The sequence below is a fragment of the Salmo trutta genome, chromosome 29 (assembly GCF_901001165.1).
Source record: "Salmo trutta chromosome 29, fSalTru1.1, whole genome shotgun sequence".
In the NCBI taxonomy this organism is placed as follows: Eukaryota; Metazoa; Chordata; class Actinopteri; order Salmoniformes; family Salmonidae; genus Salmo; species Salmo trutta.
The window spans coordinates 3,211,236-3,234,907 of record NC_042985.1 but is presented as its reverse complement, the minus strand read 5'-3'; the positions used below and the strand labels follow the sequence as shown (position 1 = coordinate 3,234,907).

The following is a 23,672-nucleotide window of genomic DNA, read 5'->3' as shown; positions in this document are numbered from 1 at the left end:
TTGGGAAAACAAACCAAGACATTATCATACCTCATTAAATGATCAAAAGAGTTTTAATGAAAGCCAAAACAAATAGAAAACTTCAAAAGTTTTGTAAATGAAAATCCACCCTGGTTGTCAACTCCTTTTTAGTGATATCATTAGGGGACTGATTATGTCGGTGTAGAGTGAATTCACTCCTATCAGACCTCTGTGCTGGAGAAAAAAACCTGACTGTCCTGTGCAAAGCATCAGTCTGAGCACAGTTGATCCAAATTGATGGCTTTTCTATAGTCAAACTGACTTGGCACAAACGGATTTTGGTCAAACCGATTTGGCACAAAATGGCTGCTGTGTGTCACTGAGTTGGGTGCTTAACATTGGCTGTGGTAAGGTGGCACAAAATGGAGGGCTTTGAAATCTGGTTAAAGGCACAATAGAAATGGCACCTGTAGATGAGTAGCTGTACTCTGTTCAGAGAGCGTAACATGGAGTAACGTCCTACCTTGTCCTCCATCCTGTTGAGTCTGGAGCCGATGGTGTTGGTGCCTTTGTCTTTGGCTTTGTCTTTGGCCCCAGGAGCATCATGGTCCAAGTCATAAACCAGCGAAACAAGAAGACGTAACAAGAAACAAGAAGAGACGTAAGATGCTGTAAATTACAGTAGAGATATAGTACTGTGTCCAGCCCCTCTAAGATGCTGCAAATTACAGTAGAGATATAGTACTGTGTCCAGCCCCTCTAAGATGCTGCAAATTACAGTAGAGATATAGTACTGTGTTCAGCCCCTCTAAGATGCTGTAAATTACAGTAGAGATATAGTACTGTGTCCAACCCCTCTAAGATGCTGTAAATTACAGTAGAGATATAGTACTGTGTCCAGCCCCTCTAAGATGCTGCAAATTACAGTAGAGATATAGTACTGTGTCCAGCCCCTCTAAGATGCTGTAAATTACAGTAGAGATATAGTACACTGTGTCCAGCCCCTCTAAGATGCTGTAAATTACAATAGAGATATAGTACTGTGTCCAACCCCTCTAAGATGCTGTAAATTACAGTAGATATATAGTACTGTGTCCAGCCCCTCTAAGATGCTGCAAATTACAGTTGAGATATAGTACTGTGTCCAGCCCCTCTAAGATGCTGTAAATTACAGTAGAGATATAGTACACTGTGTCCAGCCCCTCTAAGATGCTGTAAATTACAGTAGAGAACTGTTTACCTGAGCTAGTCTGGAAGAGGGTCAGCTTCCCTAGAGACTGGTCCAGTCTAGAGGAGAATTAAACACATTGAATGCAGTGCATTGGGTTATATACAGGTGCAGTCACGGCACAGCATGCCGCACTTAACTGGGTCAAAATCTGAGAGAAAGGCAGACACAAAATGTCATTTCCACGGTGATGAGGATATTTATTGTTTCAATTTAATGCAGAAAAAAAAAATCTCTGGATTTTGACCCAGACGAGTGTAAAAAAAAAAAAGACTGCATCTCCACTGGGCAAAAACTGGTTGAAACAACGTTGTTTCCACATCATTTAAACCCTCAAAAAGCTATGTGATGACGTTGTATCAACGTAGAAAACGAATTGGTTTTGCAAAACATCACCAACGTGAGGGAATTCGTCTATTTTTCACCCAACTTTTAACCTAAATCTAATGACATGGTGATTTTTTGTTGTTGATTTGACATTGTATTCACATTAGTTGACAACTCAACTAAATGTAAATCAAAACTAGATGTTGAACTGACGTCTGTGCCCAGTGGGTCTGTAGTGTGCAAGTCATATGCACTTTAAATCAGTGAGTTAATTGCAATGGATGAGCTAACCCGCATAAAGACCTTGATATCAATTTGAAATGATCGGGACTTAGGAGACAGCTTGAGATGCAGCCCACCTCCTCTGTAGCTCCTTGATGCGCACCATGAGATTCAGGTGTCCTTGGGAATACTGCTCGATCACGTCTCGCACGTCATAGGGCTTACGTGCTTGCTGCAGAACACACACACTGTTAATCACCCTCAGCAGTAAAAACTAAAGAAGTCAACAGATCAAAAAGCTGCCATCTTGTAAAATAAGTCTTTCTAACAGTTTGTGAAAAGAAGTTTGAGTTGCAGACTAGAGAATATATGAAAAGATCTCTCTCTGATGTAAGCACATCAGACAGTCATTCCACACACACACACACACACAATTATTGAAAGCAGTCAAGACAATACACAGATACCCCCCCCAAAAAATGACATATTGCAGCTTTAAAGCTGAGAACAATGACTTATAACACTCATGGTGTTAGCCCACTAATCTGAGAACTATGATTTAAAACACTCATGGTGTTAGCCCACTTTAATCTGAGAGCTATGACTTAAAACACTCATGGTGTTAACCCACTAATCTGAGAACTATAATTTAAAACACTCGTGGTGTTAACCCACTAATCTGAGAACTATGATTTAAAACACTCATGGTGTTAGCCCACTTTAATCTGAGAGCTATGACTTAAAACACTCATGGTGTTAACCCACTAATCTGAGAACTATAATTTAAAACACTCGTGGTGTTAACCCACTAATCTGAAAACTATGACTTAAAACACTCATGGTGTTAACCCACTGAGTGTTTTTTTCCCTGTCATATACCGACATGATGTACAGCAGTGGTGTAAAGTACTTAAGTAAAAATACTTTAAGGTACTACTTAAGTCGTTTTTTGGGGTACTGTACTTTACTATTTATATTTTTGACAACTTTTACTGCACTACATTCCTAAAGAAAATATTGTACTTTTTACTCCATACATTTTCCTTGACACCCAAAAGTACTCGCTAGGAAAAGTCCAATTCACACACTAAACAGAGAACATCCCTGGGCACCCCTACTGCCTCTGATCTGGAGGACTCACTAAACAGAGAACATCCCTGGTCACCCCTACTGCCTCTGATCTGGAGGACTCACTAAACAGAGAACATCCCTGGGCATCCCTACTACCTCTGATCTGGAGGACTCACTAAACAGAGAACATCCCTGGTCACCCCTACTGCCTCTGATCTGGAGGACTCACTAAACAGAGAACATCCCTGGTCACCCCTACTGCCTCTGATCTGGAGGACTCACTAAACAGAGAACATCCCTGGTCACCCCTACTGCCTCTGATCTGGCAGACTCACTAAACAGAGAACATCCCTGGTCACCCCTACTGCCTCTGATCTGGCGGACTCACTAAACAGAGAACATCCCTGGGCACCCCTACTGCCTCTGATCTGGAGGACTCACTAAACAGAGAACATCCCTGGTCACCCCTACTGCCTCTGATCTGGCGGACTCACTAAACAGAGAACATCCCTGGGCACCCCTACTGCCTCTGATCTGGCGGACTCACTAAACAGAGAACATCCCTGGGCATCCCTACTGCCTCTGATCTGGAGGACTCACTAAACAGAGAACATCCCTGGGCACCCCTACTGCCTCTGATCTGGAGGACTCACTAAACAGAGAACATCCCTGGTCACCCCTACTGCCTCTGATCTGGCGGACTCACTAAACAGAGAACATCCCTGGGAACCCCTACTGCCTCTGATCTGGCGGACTCACTAAACAGAGAACATCTCTGGGCATCCCTACTGCCTCTGATCTGGAGGACTCACTAAACAGAGAACATCCCTGGGCACCCCTACTGCCTCTGATCTGGCAGACTCACTAAACAGAGAACATCCCTGGGCATCCCTACTGCCTCTGATCTGGCTGACTCACTAAACAGAGAACATCCCTGGGCACCCCTACTGCCTCTGATCTGGCGGACTCACTAAACAGAGAACATCCCTGGGTATCCCTACTGCCTCTGATCTGGCGGACTCACTAAACAGAGAACATCCCTGGGCATCCCTACTGCCTCTGATCTGGCTGACTCACTAAACAGAGAACATCCCTGGGCACCCCTACTGCCTCTGATCTGGCTGACTCACTAAACAGAGAACATCCCTGGGCACCCCTACTGCCTCTGATCTGGAGGACTCACTAAACAGAGAACATCCCTGGGCACCCCTACTGCCTCTGATCTGGCGGACTCAAATGCTTTGTTTGTAAATTATGTCTGAATGTTGGAGTGTGCCCCTGGCGTTTCATAAATTAAAATAACAAGAAAATGGTGCCATCTGGTTTGCTTAACATAAGGAATTTGGAATGATTTATACTTTGACTTTTGATACTTAAGTATATTTTAGAAATTATATTTACTTTTGATACTTAAGTATATTTTAAACCAAATACTTTTAGACTTTTACTCAAGTAGAATTTTACTGGGTGACTTTTACTTGAGTCATTTTCTATTAAGGTATCTTTACTTAAGTATGACAGGTACTTTCTCCACCACTGATGTTCAGTATCTATCCTTCATGAGCCACTAGGTGTGTTTGACTGTAGAGCCAGTTTCTCTGTGCGTACCGTGCAGTGTGCTAACAGGGTAGAGCGGTGCAGCAGTGGGCCTGTAGCCAGTAGAGTAGCTACCTCAGCTGAACTCAGGCCTCAACTGACGTGGACTTAGACGTTACGGTACTTCAACACAGCCTCACAGTAGATGGTGTTCCAAAGATATATATGTGTCACCAGATCAAACACACCTACTTCACACCAAACATAAAGACATTCTACACACACAGACACGGGAACATCACCAGTCTCTTCAACTAAAACCCTGGGAACACACTACAGAGTATTCTAGAACCCTAAAGACAGCCTGATCACTCAAACACTAAGCCCATACACACAACCATAATAACACTACAATCCAAAACCAAGTCCAAATCCCCCCCACCACCACCCTCCCACCCCCCACACACACAACTGAGAACCCAGACACACACAGACTCAAAGGCAAACACACAACTTGAGTGATGTCCGCTGTTCTGCTTTTCAGCCTGAGGGAAGAGTCTCTTCATTGATTGACTATGTTAGTTTTAGGTTGAGCTCCACAACACCCGCTCAGACAGCAGTGTGAAGCTGCCTGTTTGTCCTGGAGTCCCGGTGTGACTTGATCAAGGCAGCCTGTGCGGAAGGCAAACAGTCACACCGAAGTGAGGACAGGCAGTCCCGTTAAGAGGACATGAGGACAGGCAGTCCCATTAAGAGGAGGGTAAACAGTCATCAGCGTGACATCATTGTCCCAAGCGCTACCTAGCGCTAGTCTGCGGCTAACAGCCTGCTGATAAAACAGGATATGCTGTGTGTTGACTGCTGAGGGCAACCAGAAAGAACCAGGATGGGGGGACGTCTGAATGTATGGAGTGGATTGTAATGTTGTTAGGGTAGAGAGGGAAGGAGGAAAGAGCTGAAATAGCAGTAGCCTTCATACCTGGGTGCAAATACATGTGTATTTTAGTATTTATTTAAATACTTTTTTCTGTGTATTTGAGTATTTTCAAATAAACAGCCCAAAACAAGTACTTTTATTTGAGGATTTGAATGGTTATTTGTAAAAACATATCGTCGACCTAAATGTATGTGAAAGTACTTTCAAAATATTCAAATGCATGGGTTAAATGCATTCGAGTCAGTGTATTTGAGTATTTGTTTTATACTTTCCAAGTGTATTTACAAATACATTTCAATATTTAACTACTTGTTTTTTTTCAAATATCTGAATACTTGTTTTTAAATGTACTGAAAAGTAATTAAAATACCTGAAATAGTATTTGAACCCAGGTGTGGTAGCCTATACCAGAATGTAGGTAGTGGTATCTGTCAATACAGTGGATCGTTCTGCTGGTCAAAAACACTCCTACAAACAACGTACCCACCTGGAATCTCTTCTTGGCGACAAAGTAGCGCATCCGTAGGATCACGTGGATAGCTGCTCTGTGAGTCTCCTGCAGCCTGCGTGAGATAGATGGCTATGAGTGATTTTTATAGCAAAGTATTCAGAAAGTATTCACACCCCTTTACTTTTTACACATTTAGTTGTGTTACAGCCTGAATTTAAAATAGATTAAATGTAAAAAAAAATTGTGTCACTGGCCTACACACAATACACCATAATGTCAAAGTGGAATTGTGTTTTTCTATTTTTGTTTACAAATTAATTAAAAATGAAAAGCTGAAATGTCTTGAGTCAATAAGTATTCAACCCCTTTGTTATGGCAAGCCTAAGTACGTTCAGGAGTAAAACAGTTTCTTAACAAGTCACTTAATAAGTTGCATAGACTCACTCTGTGTGCAATAATAATATATTTCTGAATGACTACCTCATCTCTGTACACCACACAAACAATTATCTGTAAAGTCCCTCAGTCGAGCAGTGAATTTCAAACACAGATTCAACCACAAGGACCAGGGAGATTTTCCAATGCCTCACAAAGAAGGGCACCTATTGGTATACGGATAAAAATAAAAAGCAGACATTGAATATCCCTTTGATCATGGTGAAGTTATTAATTACACTTTGGATGGTGTATCAATACAACCAGTCACTACAAAGATACAGGTGTCCTTCCTAACTCAGTTGACAGAAAGGAAGGAAACCGCTCAGGGATTTCACCATGAGGCCAATGGTGACTTTAAAACAGTTACAGAGTTGAATGGTTGTGATAAAAGAAAACTGAGGATGGATCAACAACATTGTAGTTACTCCACAATAATGATCTAAATAACAGCGTGAAAAAAAGGAAGCCTGTACAGAATAGAAATATTCCAAAACATTCATCTGTATGCAACAATGCACTAAAGTAATACTTCAAAACAATGTGGCAAAGCAATTCACTTTTCATCCTAAATACAAAGTGTTATGTTTGGGGAAAATACAATAAAACACATTACTGAGTACCCCTCTCCATATTTTCAAGCATAGTGGTGGCTGCATCATGTTATGGGTATGCTTGTAATCGTTAAGGCCCGGGGGAGTATTTCAGGATGAAAAATAAACGGAATGGAGCTAAACACAGGCAAAATCCTAGAGGAAAACCAGGTTCAGTCTGCTTTCCACCAGACACTGGGAAATTAATTAACCTTTCAGCAGGACAATAACCTAAAATACAAGGCCAAATATACACTGGAGTTGCTTACCAACTATCCAGGAATATTCTCAAGTCAAAACTAGTCAAGTAAACCATACAGTCACAAGGAAATTCATTTGTACAGTACCCTACAACAGTGGTTCTCAACTGGTTTTGCCTCGGGACCCAAATTGAACCAGGTCGTCTCAGTCGCACCTCAATATTCGCATCGCGAAAAATAATCTTCAAAATACAATCTGGAAAACTATATTTGTATTTTCAAAGACTATATTGATAGTAATTGTAGCAATTATATGACAAGGGAACAACATTCCCAACTCTTTCATTGTCAATAATACCATTTTGCCCATATGAAGAATGTTAATAAACTCACTGGCTTGAGACCACAAAATCAACAAACATAGTACTGATAATAGTTCTATATTGGAAATACTGTGATTGAAGAAAACATTTTCAGAAATTAAATTACTCATAAAAATATGTGTTATCATGTCTACATACTTTCTCCTTGTTTTAAGTTATTTGAGTTCAGACCAGAGTATTTCTTCATACATTATTATTACATTTTTTACTCCCACGACCCACTCAAAACCTCCCTCGACCCAAATGTTGGTTGCGACCCACCAGTTGAGAATCCTTGCCCTAGAGCATGAGGGTAATTCTGTAGCTGAAGAGTGTCAGGGTGTGTCAGCATAAATGCTGCCTAAATTGACCCCGGCCTCATTTCTTCTGAATAAACAGATTGAGCCAGATTGAGATGGGGCCATTCCCTACAGACTACACTTCTAGCAGAGAGTTTAGGGCTGATTATCCTATGAGGCTTCATTCACAGCAATCACTGCCCACTGGACACAGAGAAGTTTAACGTTTAGTTTTGATTTACATTTGGTTGAGTTGTAAACTAACGTGAAATAAATGTAAAATTAACAAAAAAATTAACCATGTCATTGGATTTAGGTAAACATTTTGGTGAAAAAGGCAAAATTCCCTTATGTTGACTTTTTGCAAAACCAATCAGTTTTCCACATTGATCGAACCTCATCACATAAAAAAATGTCTGTTGAAATTACATGGAAACAACATTGATTCAACCACTTTTTGCCCAGTGGGTGTCAACTAACTGGTTTTGCAACATACAGTAAATAAATATATTGATGAATATGTATGTGGCTCAGAAACATTTATGTTTTATAGTCAATGTCTCTGTCATTTGCCTCTGATAAAGTGGCTCAAAAAACACGGGGGGTTCCAAACCTTTAGTGGATCTGTCTTTGAGTGTCGTTGTAAACACTAAGCTCAGAGTAGTGCTTTCACTAAGTGGTGGATGGTCCTGGTGCTTAGCATCCATTAGAGGGAACCTGTAGTCTGTCAAGTCACATCACCCTGATAGAACCTGTAGTCTGTCTGGCCGCTTCAACCTGATAGAAACTGTAGTCTGTCAGGTCTCATCACCCCGATAGAACCTGTAGTCTGTCAGGCCTCATCACCCTGATAGAACCTGTAGTCTGTCAGGCCTCATCACCCTGATAGAACCTGTAGTCTGTCAGGCCTCATCACCCTGATAGAACCTGTAGTCTGTCAGGCCTCATCACCCTGATAGAACCTGTAGTCTGTCAGGTGTCATCACCCTGATAGAACCTGTAGTCTGTCAGGTATCATCACCCTGATAGAACCTGTAGTCTGTCAGGCCTCATCACCCTGATAGAATCTGTAGTCTGTCAGGCCTCATCACCCTGATAGAACCTGTAGTCTGTCTGGTCTCATCACCCTGATAGAACCTGTAGTCTGTCAGGTGTCATCACCCTGATAGAACCTGTAGTCTGTCTGGTCTCATCACCCTGATAGAACCTGTAGTCTGTCAGGTATCATCACCCTGATAGAACCTGTAGTCTGTCAGGTCTCATCACCCTGATAGAACCTGTAGTCTGTCAGGTATCATCACCCTGATAGAACCTGTAGTCTGTCAGGTCTCATCACCCCGATAGAACCTGTAGTCTGTCAGGTATCATCACCCCGATAGAACCTGGAGTCTGTCAGGTCTCATCACCCTGATAGAACCTGGAGTCTGTCAGGTGTCATCACCCTGATAGAACCTGTAGTCTGTCAGGTCTCATCCCCCTGATAGAACCTGTAGTCTGCCTGGCCTCATCACCCTGATAGAACCTGTAGCATGTCAGGTCTCATCACCCTGATAGAACCTGTAGTCTGTCAGGTGTCATCACCCTGATAGAACCTGTAGTCTGTCTGAACTCATCTCATCACCCTGATAGAACCTGTAGTCTGCATGGCCTCATCACCCTGATAGAACCTGTAGTCTGTCTGAACTCATCTCATCACCCTGATAGAACCTGTAGTCTGCCTGGCCTCATCACCCCGATAGAACCTGTAGTCTGTCTGAACTCATCTCATCACCCTGATAGAACCTGTAGTCTGCCTGGCCTCATCACCCCGATAGAACCTGTAGTCTGTCTGAACTCATCTCATCACCCTGATAGAACCTGTAGTCTGCCTGGCCTCATCACCCTGATAGAACCTGTAGTCTGTCTGGTCTCATCACCCTGATAGAACCTGTAGTCTGTCAAGTATCATCACCCTGATAGAACCTGTAGTCTGTCAGGTCTCATCACCCTGATAGAACCTGTAGTCTGTCAGGTATCATCACCCCGATAGAACCTGTAGTCTGTCAGGTCTCATCACCCCGATAGAACCTGGAGTCTGTCAGGTATCATCACCCCGATAGAACCTGGAGTCTGTCAGGTGTCATCACCCTGATAGAACCTGGAGTCTGTCAGGTGTCATCACCCCGATAGAACCTGTAGTCTGTCAGGTCTCATCACCCTGATAGAACCTGTAGTCTGTCAGGTCTCATCACCCCGATAGAACCTGTAGTCTGTCAGGCCTCATCACCCTGATAGAACCTGTAGTCTGTCAGGCCTCATCACCCTGATAGAACCTGTAGTCTGTCAGGCCTCATCTCATCACCCCGATAGAACCAGCAGCACACCACTCTGATCTGGGGAGGACTGAGAAGGGGAACTTGGGTCATCCACCAAAGAGGAAGAGGAATTGAAAGGGGGGGTGTGACTGGGTAGGCAACTAAAAGTCTATTTCATTCTGTTACTGGGTAGGCAACTAAAAGTCTATTTCATTCTGTCACTGGGTAGGCAACTAAAAGTCTATTTCATTCTGTTACTGGGTAGGCAACTAAAAGTCTATTTCATTCTGTTACTGGGTAGGCAACTAAAAGTCTATTTCATTCTGTTACTGGGTAGGCAACTAAAAGTCTATTTCATTCTGTCATCCCTGCACTCTTGCAGTAATCTTACCACACCTACACAACCAAACACACCAAGCCTAAACCTAGAAGACCATGCACTAACTTTAACCCCTGGCCTAGACAACCATACACACCAAGCCTAAACCTAGAAGACCCTGCACTAACTTTAACCCCTGGCCTAGACAACCACCCATGGATGTAATCACGCCCGCTCGCCCTCTCTCTCTAACTCTCTCTCCCCCTCTTTCACCAAAGTGACACTTGGGTGACAAGAGGAGAAATTACCTTGGTAGTGTGGGTCTGGACTGTGTCTGTCTGTTTGTCTTTCTGTTTGTTTGTTTGTTGGGGACAACAACAAGGCAAGCATATCAAAGGAGCTGAAAGTGACAGGAAAAGGTCATGTCATTACTGGTGTCAACACCCTGGTCTAAACAGCCACTCCCTCTCTCTCTGATCTCAGAGCAGCTGACACTGTGACCAACACAATGCTAGATGAGGACCTCTGACAAGCAACGCTGACTCCTCCTACTTTCTTTAGGCCAAAAACAACCAAGATGAGTTAACATCTTTGATTTGACACGTTATGAATGTCTATTAGGTGCTACTCTATCTTCATACTAGTAGCTGTCAATGACCGAGTGGGAGTCTTAAACCAAACTACAAACAGCAGCACTATCACAAAATGGCCGCCCCCTCCCCTGCTATCATTGTGCTAAAGATTGTGGAGTCATTTTGTCTGTTATCTACCAGGGAGCTGAACAGTAGCTGCCTGCCATTCATGACCTCTCCAGTGCCCCCCCCCCCCCCCCCGATGGGAAAGAACAGAGCTGCCTCCTCGACTGCCCACCACTGCAATCAGGATAACATAAACAGGAACAAAATGGAACCTTATCTTGTTGGTCAAAATACACCACATGTTAACTCATCAAAACAATTGCAAGAAACATTAAAGGCCAGTAGGAAAATCCAGGAACATTTTACAAATCGCAAATAACTGCTGTGTCATCTGAGCAAAATCTGCCCATAATAAGCCTGCATCTATCTATAGCCAGTAGCTAGTAGACACCCATTGTTGGAGTCACAGGCCCCAATCAACCAATGATATACCTTACTATACCTGACAGTAGCCTATCAGGGTAAAACCATTAGCCTATAACACACAGAGATCACTAGAGGACCTGATGTCATAGATCCTCATAGTTACACAGTGTGCTGATAATGGCAGCCATTTTAGTGAAGGATAAATCAGTCTAATATGCCTAGAAAGTGATTCTTCTTTTTTAATTTTTTTTACAATTTTGTACATTTAACCTTTATTTAACTAGGCAAGTCAGTTAAAAACAAATTCTTATTTACAATGACGGCCTACCCCGGCCAAACCTGGACGACGCTGGGCCAATTGTGCGCCGCCCTATGGGACTCCCAATCACGGCCAGATGTGATACAGCCTGGATTCGAACCAGAGACTGGTTAAGATCGATGCGCCACTCGGGAACACAGTGGTCCCTGCTTGTTTAATTAAGGAGCGTTGTTTAATGGGGCCGTGCTGGTTTCAAGGGGTTTAGCAGGCAATGGGGCAGAGAGAGGGTCCCAGTTAATGATGTCCCTGCATGCAATAGCCAGCCTGACCCATTACCCCACTGTTTAGTATGGAGCCTTCAGGGACAGGAACTCAGCCTCATTTACACCACTTTTCTCACAGAGGTCTATATCACACTGGCTTTCACTATGCCCATGATACGCATACTATGCAAGTGTGTTTGTGTGTGTGTTTGCGCATGCGTCTTTGTGTCTATCTGTGTGTGTCAGGGAGCTAAGTCTTCAGGTATCAGACAAGGTTAGTCATCATCAAGAGAGCTGCAACCGCTGTTACGGTAACTGAGGCGCAACCGCTGTTACGGTAACTGAGGCGCAACCGCTGTTACGGTAACTGAGGCGCAACCGCTGTTACGGTAACTGAGGCGCAACCGCTGTTACGGTAACTGAGGCGCAACCGCTGTTACGGTAACTGAGGCGCAACCGCTGTTACGGTAACTGAGGCGCAACCGCTGTTACGGTAACTGAGGCGCAACCGCTGTTACGGTAACTGAGGCGCAACCGCTGTTACGGTAACTGAGGATCAGGCTGGAAATAGAGCACAGACTGAAAGGGAAACAGACTCACTGTGATGATGTCATTATGAAGGGACCAATCAGAAAGCAGGGTTATGACAATGTCATTATGATGGGACCAATCAGAAAGCAGGGTTATAATGATGTCATTATGAAAGGCGCAATCACAAAGCAGGGTTATGACAATGTCATTATGAAGGGACCAATCAGAAAGCAGGGATATGTAAATGTCATTATGATGGGACCAATCAGAAAGCAGGGTTATAATGATGTCATTATGAAAGGCGCAATCACAGTGCAGGGTTATGACAATGTCTTATGAAGGGACCAATCAGAAAGCAGGGTTATGATGATGTCATTATGAATAGATCACTTAGAGAGCAGGGTTATAACAATGTCACTATGAAGGAACCAATCAGAGAGCCGGCTTATGATGATGTCATTGTGTCATTGACTCACTGTGACACGTGGGTGATAGACGACAGACTGAAAGGGGGAAACAAACTGATGTGACACGTGGGTGATAGACGACAGACTGTGAGGGGGAAACAAACTGACTGACACGTGGGTGATAGACGACAGACTGTGAGGGGGAAACAAACTGACTGTGACACGTGGGTGATAGACGACAGACTGAAAGGGAAACAGACTGACTGACACGTGGGTGATAGACGACAGACTGAAAGGGAAACAGACTGACTGTGACACGTGGGTGACTGGGGTCAGAACACACTGGTCCTCCTGGTCCAGATCGTCCCCAAAGCTGCTGTTCCTCTGGAGGGGACGAGGGGTCTGCACCTCCAACAAACCAGGGGTCTTTTTCACTGCCAACACACACACACAGTCCCAAGCATCGTAGGCACACACACACTCAGAATATGCATAGCCAAGTGACAGAAGATTTCCCTATGATCTTATAATGTAATTTCAAAAAATCCATGCAACCCTTTCACATTTCTATATTTCTGTAGCGAAAACAAAACAGCTCAGTGCTTGTTACCTGGGAGTGGCGAGCTGAATGTAAGGGAGGAAAGAGAGGTCCAGGACTGCTGGGTATCTGTGAGACCAAGAAGAGGAGGGGAGGGAGGGATGGAGACAAACACACAAGAGGATCATGTAGCTAGCAATCTAGTAGATACATGATCTTCTGGGTGGGATGGGAAGGCTGGGAGGCAGGCTTTCTACGGGTCATGGAGGTGGAGGGAGGTGGGGGCTAGGCGGGATGGGAAGCATAGTTTCTGGGTGGGAACGGAGGATGCGGGCAGGTGGATGGGGACTAAGGGGGCAGTGGGTTATCTTTGTATGCATTCAAATATATTTTTTAGAAAGCCTTCTTTACATCAGCAGTTGTCACAAAGTGCTTTATAGATACCGAGCCTGAAACACCAACATGCTACTGAGATAATCATGATAACAAGATAGAATGGTGGCACAACTGAGACATTTTGAAGGGGGTTCCAGAACCACTACAACCTCTATGTGCTGGAACCCACACATTCAACTGAAGACTGATTTATCTGCAGTTGACTGACTAAAGGGTTATGTACCTATACAAAACTGTACAGAAGGAGCAGGCAGTGAGAGACAGATACAACAGTAACCGAGACAGTGATTGGCCAAGAGGACAGCTGCAGTGATTGGCCAAGAGGACAGCTGCAGTGATTGGTCAAGAGGACAGTGACAGATGCAGTGATTGGTCAAGAGGACAGTAACAGATGCAGTGATTGGTCAAGAGGACAGTAACAGTGATTGGTCAAGAGGACAGTAACAGTGACTGGACAGGAGGAGTGGACACTAACAGGAGCTCACCACATCCTAGGGCTTCAGCTAAACAGAAGCCAGAAACAGCAGATAGGGAAAAAGAGAGGGAGAGAAAGAGAAACAGAGAGGGAAAGAGAATAGAGAGTGTGTTGAAAACCATGGGAAACGTCTAATTCATGAATTAAATTAATCATAATTCAATTGACAGAAATGGAATTGGGTCTGATAAACCCTGGCAGAGTGCCATTAAAATGTGGGTGAACTGCCCCTTTAGGCTACTCCAAGCCACTAAGATGCAGTGTAAATATATATAGGAGAGTACCCCTCTCCTACCTGTACACACAGTGCTGTAGACGTCAGAGCTGAGCTCCCTCCCACTATTGAACACAGAGTCGTAGGAGATACTGGGAACAGTGGGAGAACCAGGCCCGTCGTCCTTCTCACTGCTCTTCAACTTCCTCCTCAGCTTCACCTGTTTACAGAGGGACAGACGTGAATGGACGGATGGATGGATGGGCGGGTGGGTGGATGGATGGTGGGTGGATGGGTGGGTGGGTATACGGACGGTGGGTGGATGGGTGGGTGGGTGGGTGGATGATGAATGGACGGATGGATGGATGGGCGGGTGGGTGGATGGATGAATGGATGGGTGGGTGGGTATACGGACGGTGGGTGGATGGGTGGGTGGGTGGGTGGATGATGAATGGACGGATGGATGGATGGGCGGGTGGGTGGATGGATGAATGGATGGGTGGGTGGGTATACGGACGGTGGGTGGATGGGTGGGTGGGTGGGTGGATGATGAATGGACGGATGGATGGATGGGCGGGTGGGTGGATGGATGAATGGATGGGTGGGTGGGTATACGGACGGTGGGTGGATGATGAATGGATGGATGGATGGATGGGTGGGTCAATGGACGGATGGACAGCGGATGTCTGGATGGGTAAATGGAAGGGTGGGTAAATGGGTGGGTGGATAAATGGATGGGTAGATGAATGGATTGATGAATGAAATAGCATCGATCTGATAACCAGTGATTCTATATGGACAGCTGACCGTTTTCTTGGGCTTGGGACTGGATACAGAGGAGCTGGGCAGAGCAGGTCTCCTCCTCACAAACATCTTGAAGGTGGCCGAGTCAGGGTTCTCCACAGCAAAGACCCTCCACGAAGTCTGGACAGAGAATGTGATCAGGAAGTAAACAGACATTAACATTGCAGGTGACTACTAGAATCTACACTACAGTTGACTCGAGATGAAGGTACTTTTAAGGAATAGTGAGGAACACATCTACCTAATGCTAATGCTTCACAGCATCTCCAGAATAATAGGTTTCCTGAAATTCAACAGTTGTTGTGAAGTAAAAGAGCATGCTGGTATAACAGAGATAAGAATGGGCCGAAAAGCTCACTTCACGGCTAGCTTGAAATGTCGCCAATTGTGCCATCGAATTGGATCCTTTTCTATAGCTCAACTGGTTCGTACGTTGTCAAGGAGGGTGGTCAAGCGTGTTAGCGAGGCAGAGGGCCCCGGGTTTGAGCTGTGGAACAGACAGTTTACTCTGAGTTGTAATCAGAGAGGAGGAAGCTAATATTGCTTATCTAGCACACTGATGTTGGTTTCACTGGGACTGTCTCTGTCAGACTCACCTGGATGAGAATGGCAGCTGCAGGGATCTGTCTGTTGAAGTGCTTCTGCCTCTGTTTCTGTTGAACCTTCAGGGCAAAGCCTGAACCCAGGATCCCCTGCAAACAAACGCAGAGGATTACTACACTAGAAAAGTGGGGGTGTTACCTAGTACCATAACGGGTTCTTCAATTGTCCCCTAAGGAGAACCCTCTGAAAATAACTATTTTGAGTTCCAAGTAGAACCCTTTCACCACCAAAGGGTTCTACCTGGAAGGAAAAAAGGTTATCCTATGGGGACAAATGAATAACCCTTTTTTTCTAAGAGTGTGCTTCACGGTGTTACTGATGAACAAACAGTATCTTTCCACCTGGTTACTCCTGCACTTACAGCTGGTAGGGCGAAGAAGGAGATGGCAAAGACTGAGAAACATGATGCAATGGTTTTACCGATCCACGTCTGAGGCACCTTGTCTCCATAGCCTATAGTTGTGACGGTCACCTGCAAAAGACAAAAGACTGCTAGAAGAGTCATCCCAAACACCTGCCCTGTTAAGTGAAGCCAGACACACACACACACACACACACACACACACACACACACACACACACACACACACACACACACACACACACACACACACACACCAGTGGAGGCTGCTGAGGGGAAGACAGCTCATTATAATGGCTGTAAATGGAGTAAATGGAACGGCATCAAACACCTGGAAACCATGGAAACCATGTGTTTGATCTATTTGATACCGTTCCACTGATTCCGCTCTAGTCATTACCATGAGCCCGTCCTCCCCAATTAAGGTGCCACCAACCTCCTGTGAAACACACACACACACACACACATACACACACACACACAGCAGCCTTACCACCCCCCACCACAAGGCGTCAGCGTAGCTCTCAAACTCATTGGCTCCATTGCTGTCCACAGCATCCTTCTCTGCCAGGTACACAAAGTAGGAGGAGAAGATGAGCCCCAGGAAACCAATGTACAGCGTGGTGATGAGCTCCTGGAAACACACACACACACACACACACACACACACACACGCACGCACACAAAGGCACACATACACAAAGACACACGCGCACACACACACACGAGACAAGTTATTTAACATAGTTATCTAGAGAGGAAGAAAGTTATTAATAACGAAGAAAAGTTTGTCGCTCAGCATTAAAGTAGGAGTGTGTGTTAGTGTTTGTCAACTCTGTTAACCTGTGCAGTGAACAACTCATAATAATAAAAATCCATGGTATTTATATAGCGATTTTCAAGGATCCAAACTAACCTGCCTGTGGATGAAGACCACAGAGCCCAGCAGACGCCACGTCCCTCCCTGCCGGTCCACATGGAGCATACGCAGGATCTGCAGGAAGCGAATCCCTCTGGAACAAGAACACACTCTCTGTGATCGGGGCTCCAGACAAACATTTTCCCCTGATGGAACTGCTGGCAACAATAGAGAACAATTAGTAATCATCTGATAAAATGATTTAGTTATAGACAGACTACTGAGATGGTATTCAAGAAATAAGTTGTTTCATCTAACATGTCCATGCAGGAATGCATGATTCAACGAATCCAGTGATGTCATGAATTTTGTTTTGTTCAATAGAGATACATTTGCCCACATCTTTCATGTACAATAATATCATGGGCTGATTTATTTAGGACTATTTCACCACCTGAGTAAGTGGAAACTCCAAACACATTAGCTTGATCGCTAACTCTAAAAATAATACCCACTGCTGGTGGCCATGTAGGATTCTAACACTAAAGTCAATAAAAACTGCTTCCAAAGCTGTTTATTACCCGCAATTAGATTTTGAAATGTTACAGCCTATACAATCGGAAGAAAATAAAAATCTCCTGGAATGCGGGGAGAGAGTAAGTGGCTCGCTCATTACAGCAGCAGGCCCCAGCTAAACAGGCACAGGGGCAGAGACCTTCATTACAGCAGCAGGCCCCAGCTAAACAGGCACAGGGGCAGAGACCTTCATTACAGCAGCAGGCCCCAGCTAAACAGGCACAGGGGCAGAGACCTTCATTACAGCAGCAGGCCCCAGCTAAACAGGCACAGGGGCAGAGACCTTCATTACAGCAGCAGACCCCAGCTAAACAGGCACAGGGGCAGAGACCTTCATTACAGCAGCAGGCCCCAGCTAAACAGGCACAGAGGCAGAGACCTTCATTACAGCAGCAGGCCCCAGCTAAACAGGCACAGGGGCAGAGATCTTCATTACAGCAGCAGGCCCCAGCTAAACAGGCACAGGGGCAGATACCTTCATTACAGCAGCAGGCCCCAGCTAAACAGGCACAGGGACAGAGACCTTCATTACAGCAGCAGGCCCCAGCTAAACAGGCACAGGGACAGAGACCTTCATTACAGCAGCAGACCCCAGCTAAACAGGCACAGGGGCAGAGATCTTCATTACAGCAGCAGGCCCCAGCTAAACAGGCACAGGGGCAGAGACCTTCATTACAGCAGCAGGCCCCAGCTAAACAGGCACAGGGACAGAGACCTTCATTACAGCAGCAGGCCCCAGCTAAACAGGCACAGGGGCAGAGACCTTCATTACAGCAGCAGGCCCCAGCTAAACAGGCACAGGGACAGAGACCTTCATTACAGCAGCAGGCCCCAGCTAAACAGGCACAGGGGCAGAGACCTTCATTACAGCAGCAGGCCCCAGCTAAACAGGCACAGGGACAGAGACCTTCATTACAGCAGCAGGCCCCAGCTAAACAGGCACAGGGACAGAGACCTTCATTACAGCAGCAGGCCCCAGCTAAACAGGCACAGGGACAGAGACCTTCATTACAGCAGCAGGCCCCAGCTAAACAGGCACAGGGGCAGAGACCTTCATTACAGCAGCAGGCCCCAGCTAAACAGGCACAGGGGCAGAGACCTTCATTACAGGAGTCATGAGGATAATAATACACATGACTATTTGACCAAATCATGGTTTCAGCCAAGTTTAGAGTGAGGTGACCATGTAGAATGTGCAGCTTGCACCAATGCGACCAATAAAAAAAATTAACTCGCCATAGCCAAGTCAAAGGTATAGCCAAATGCAACTAAATGGTCGCAGTCTGGAGCCCTGCATGATAGTGCTGGAAACGTAGGAAACTTTGGACATGAGAGTCGAGGGCCAGTGTCTTACCTGACAGCAGATGTGGCAAACACCTGTCCATTGGAGCCTACTACGAGCACAATGATGGAGGCCACCACTACAATCAAATCTGCAGAGAAGCACACAGTAGAGGGGAACCATGTTACAGGAAGAAGCCATGTTACAGGAAGAAGCCATGTTACAGGAAGGAGCCATGTTACAGGAGGGAGACATGTTACAGGAAGGAGCCATGTTACAGGAGGGAGCCATGTTACAGGAGAGAGACATGTTACAGGAAGAAGCCATGTTACAGGAAGAAGCCATGTTACAGGAGAGAGACATGTTACAGGAAGAAGCCATGTTACAGGAGGGAGACATGTTACAGGAAGAAGCCATGTTACAGGAGGGGGACATGTTACAGGAGGGAGCCATGTTACAGGAAGCAACCATGTTACAGGAGGGTGACATGTTACAGGAAGGAGACATGTTTCAGGAAGAAGCCATGTTACAGGAAGGAGACATGTTACAGGAAGGAACCATGTTACAGGAGGGGGACATGTTACAGGAAGGAGCCATGTTACAGGAAGGAGCCATGTTACAGGAAGGAGCCATGTTACAGGAGAGAGACATGTTACAGGAAGAAGCCATGTTACAGGAGAGAGACATGTTACAGGAAGAAGCCATGTTACAGGAGGGTGACATGTTACAGGAAGGATCCCAGGGTTGTTGAATTGTCACTGTTACTTAATTAGGATATCTATTGTACATGTTTTTATCTTATTTTATCTGAAGACTAAGGATGCCCGTGTGGAGTTTGTTCCAGGCACTTGCCGATGATGGAGATAGGCTTCCTGGCAAAGCGCAGCCGGCCCCAGACGCCAACATATTTACTACGGCACCCTGCTGACCACAGCCGCACACCATACTCCACACCGAATAACACCACCAGCGCGATCTCCTGTTAAAGACAGAGAGTGGGGGGGGGGGGGGGGGGGGGGGGGGGGGGGGGGGGGTGTAGAGAGAACTTTTGTGAGTGTAATGTTCACTGTTAATTGTTATTGTTTATTATCTATTTCACTTGCTTTGGAAATGTAAACATATGTTTCCCATGCCAATAAAGCCCCTTAAATTGAGAGAGAGAGAATGAGAGAGAGAGAGAGAGAGAGAGAGAGAGAGAGAGAATGAGAGAGAGAGAGAGAGAGAGAGAGAGACAGAGAGAGAGAGAGAGAGAGAGACAGAGAGAGAATGTAGGAAAATAGGAAGTGATTATCAGATAGGAAGAGGGAATAGAGCAGGTGATAAAACTAAAGGCTCAGACACACCAACAGCTGGCCCAGAGTACTTAGCACCTCTGAACGTCATTTGAGAACCAAGTGTGCACTGATTTTACATGTAGAATGTTGTGAAATATGTTGTCAGTCAGACATCTCCAGCTGGTGGTCCCTAAAACCCAGCGTGGTGAACTATCTTCAGCCCAGCACTACATCCAGGATGTGTGATGTGTGCCAGCCTTCAGGGAACCACAACAGGATTAATATATGATCGGGCCATGTGTTGTGGTTATTCATGTCACATCACCTAGATTGTAACCTTCCTTTTCCATGAATGAGAATTAGACCAAAAATGAAAGCAAACGGTCTAAGGATGGTGCTGGACTATCTGACATAAAAAGAAAAGGGGACAGTTAGATGAAAACACTTTATTAAATAAAGGTTCAAATTAAGGTCATGTGACATGATTAACCAAAACCCTGGGCCCTAGTACACTATTGGTAACCCGGCCTATTGCTTCTAGTTCCTTTGTCCCTGAATGGACAAAATAACCAATATGTTCCTATACATCAAATGACTCCCAGTGCATGACATGAATCAAACAATGAACTGAAATTAATGCTAAATGACTCCCAGTGCATGACATGAATCAAACAATGAACTGAAATGAACGCCAAATGACTCCCAGTGCATGACATGAATCAAACAATGAACTGAAATGAACGCCAAATGACTCCCAGTGCATGACATGAATCAAACAATGAACTGAAATGAACGCCAAATGACTCCCAGTGCATGACATGAATCAAACAATGAACTGAAATTAACGCCAAATGGCTCCCAGTGCATGACATGAATCAAACAATGAACTGAAATGATCGCCAATGCAATTCCATTCAAATTTTCAAGTTTAGCATTTAGCAATTTAGAAGACCAATACAAAATCAATAACTTTTAATGGTCTTTTAAGAGTGACAGATGCCCAACATATGTTCCGTCTTGGCGCTGGGTAAACACATGTAAGTATCAGGGCTCCCGAGTGGCGCGGCGGTCTACAGCACTGCATCACAGTGCTAGAGGCGTCACTACAGATCCTGGTTCGATCCCGGGCTGTATCACAACCGGCCGTGATCGGGAGTCCCATAGTGCGGTGCACAATTGGCCCAGCGTTGTCCGGGTTAGGGGAGGGTTTGGCCGCAGTGTAGGCCATCATTGTAAATAAGAATTTGTCCTTAACTGACTTGCCTAGTTAAATAAAGGTTAAATTCAAATAAAATCACGCAAGTGCCACAGATGCACTAGGTTACTCCTTCCAGGAAGAGAGAATCTACATTGGACCTTGATAACAGTGAGTAAAGTGGTGACCTCACATGCAGTGGGGTGCAAACCAGACAAAGGAAGAGCTGTTGGTGTTGTGGTGGGGATGGGGGGGAGGGGAGAGAGGAGGACAGAGGGCAAGGTCATCAGCCTTGAGGTCCAGTCATTCCACCTTTTCGCCCCTTTCTGATCAGACTTACTAACGTAGTTATACTGAGGTCAGACACTATGTGGCACTAAAATATGGACACAAAAAAATGAAGAATCAAATCCAGGGATCTGTATATGGGCCTCTCTAGTTAGGGCCCCTGGCAAACATAAGGGCCTCTCTAGTTAGGGCCCCTGGCAAACAGAAAGGCCTCTCTAGTTAGGGCCCCTGCTAATCCCACCTCTGCAGGCGCAGATTAATCTGTGATTCTGGGCGTGGTCCTGATGAGTGGACAGCATCATTTAATCCTGTTAGACACTGGCTGAGGTGAACTTTCAACCTGCGTGTGCGTGCCCTTGTGGCCCCCACACTCCGACCCCGCTCCCGTCTAACCCTAATCCCTCGTTCTCTCGCTCTTTCCCCTCTTTCTTTCTCCTCTAGGACGACTCTCAAGGGTAGTCCCCCTCTTTCCTCTTCTTTGTCTCCATTCCTCTGACTGCAGAAGGGATCTGTCAGCCAGACTAAGCATACAAACACAAGAGCTGTTTAACTCAGCAGCTGGTCAGTGGTGTCTAGGTTTGAGGGAAGGATTTAGGGTCAGGGTCTGGATGTGTTTAACAATTCAGAGTTGCTTTGTCTGACCGCACAGATGTCACATTTAAGGATGCGTATATATGTCAACATAGATCTGTGAACATGGACAAAGTTAACAATGGTTTTGGTTCACAAATAATATCATTTTGACTATGGCTATGCAGACCCATCCAGGTGGATGTGTAACGCCCTGGCCATAGAGAGGGGTTTTTTGTTCTTTATTTTGGTTAGGCCAGGGTGTTACATTGGGTGGGCGTTCTGTGTTCCTTTTTCTATGTTTTTGTATTTCTTTGTTTTGGGCCTTGTGTGGCTCCCAATCAGGCACAGCTGAAGCTTGTTGTTGCTGATTGGGAGTCACACATAAGGAGCATGTTTTTCCTTTGGGTTTTGTGGGTAATTGTTTCTGTTAGTGTTTGCACCTGACAGGACTGTTTTGGCTGTCAGTTTTCTTGTTTTTGTAAAGTGTTCACGTTGGTCTATTAAATTCTTATGATGAACACTAACTCCGCTGCACCTTGGTCTCTCTCTTCAGACAGCCCTTACAGGATGCTACATATTGGTGATGAATGTGAATGAGTTTCCCTCATACAATGAAGAGCGCTTTCATCCAATCAACTATTGTCATTACAGTATTATTCCCTAAAATGAGACATATAGAATGAAATGGTCTTTAGACAGAAGGATAGGGCGAGGAATCAGACAAGGGCGAAGATGAAATGCAATGTCAAATGCAAGTTTGGTGTTAGGGGCCTGGTATGGCTGGAGTTTAAGGTAAGGTTTGGTGTTAGGGGCCTGGTATGGCTGGAGTTTAGGGTAAGGTTTGGTGTTAGGGGCCTGGTATGGCTGGAGTTTAGGGTAAGGTTTGGTGTTAGGGGCCTGGTATGGCTGGAGTTTAGGGTAAGGTTTGGTGTTAGGGGCCTGGTATGACTGGAGTTTAGGGTAAGGTTTGGTGTTAGGGGCCTGGTATGACTGGGGTTTAGGGTAAGGTTTGGTGTTAGGGGCCTGGTATGGCTGGAGTTTAGGGTAAGGTTTGGTGTTAGGGGCCTGGTATGGCTGGAGTTTAGGGTAAGGTTTGGTGTTAGGGGGCCTGGTATGGCTGGAGTTTAGGGTAAGGTTTGGTGTTAGGGGCCTGGTATGGCTGGAGTTTAGGGTAAGGTTTGGTGTTAGGGGCCTGGTATGGCTGGAGTTTAAGGTAAGGTTTGGTGTTAGGGGCCTGGTATGACTGGAGTTTAGGGTAAGGTTTGGTGTTAGGGGCCTGGTATGGCTGGAGTTTAGGGTAAGGTTTGGTGTTAGGGGCCTGGTATGATGGGTTTAGGGTAAGGTTTGGTGTTAGGGGCCTGGTATGGCTGGAGTTCAGGGTAAGGTTTGGTGTTAGGGGCCTGGTATGGCTGGAGTTTAGGGTAAGGTTTGGTGTTAGGGGCCTGGTATGGCTGGAGTTTAGGGTAAGGTTTGGT

The 23,672-nt window shown here is 45.3% G+C and overlaps 1 protein-coding gene across 5 annotated transcripts in view; it reads right to left on the bottom strand.

Moving 5' to 3' along the window:
• kcnq1.1 (potassium voltage-gated channel, KQT-like subfamily, member 1.1) overlaps positions 1-23,672 on the bottom strand; it is a 35,487-nt gene that overhangs the window by 426 nt on the left and 11,389 nt on the right. For 3 of the 5 annotated variants that reach the window (XM_029720562.1, XM_029720560.1, XM_029720563.1), the window contains 15 exons: positions 19,720-19,846; positions 18,940-19,018; positions 17,067-17,163; positions 16,644-16,784; positions 16,151-16,261; positions 15,783-15,878; positions 15,190-15,306; positions 14,464-14,602; positions 14,179-14,196; positions 13,370-13,426; positions 13,070-13,193; positions 5,770-5,845; positions 1,876-1,970; positions 1,202-1,248; positions 485-546 (listed from right to left, as the gene is read on the bottom strand). In XM_029720562.1, the coding sequence (XP_029576422.1) occupies positions 485-546; positions 1,202-1,248; positions 1,876-1,970; positions 5,770-5,845; positions 13,070-13,193; positions 13,370-13,426; positions 14,179-14,196; positions 14,464-14,602; positions 15,190-15,306; positions 15,783-15,878; positions 16,151-16,261; positions 16,644-16,784; positions 17,067-17,163; positions 18,940-19,018; positions 19,720-19,846 (1,386 nt within the window). The remainder of the gene's footprint in view (positions 1-484; positions 547-1,201; positions 1,249-1,875; positions 1,971-5,769; positions 5,846-13,069; positions 13,194-13,369; positions 13,427-14,178; positions 14,197-14,463; positions 14,603-15,189; positions 15,307-15,782; positions 15,879-16,150; positions 16,262-16,643; positions 16,785-17,066; positions 17,164-18,939; positions 19,019-19,719; positions 19,847-23,672) is intronic. The other 2 variants (XR_003870362.1, XM_029720561.1) reach the window with 2 other exon arrangements.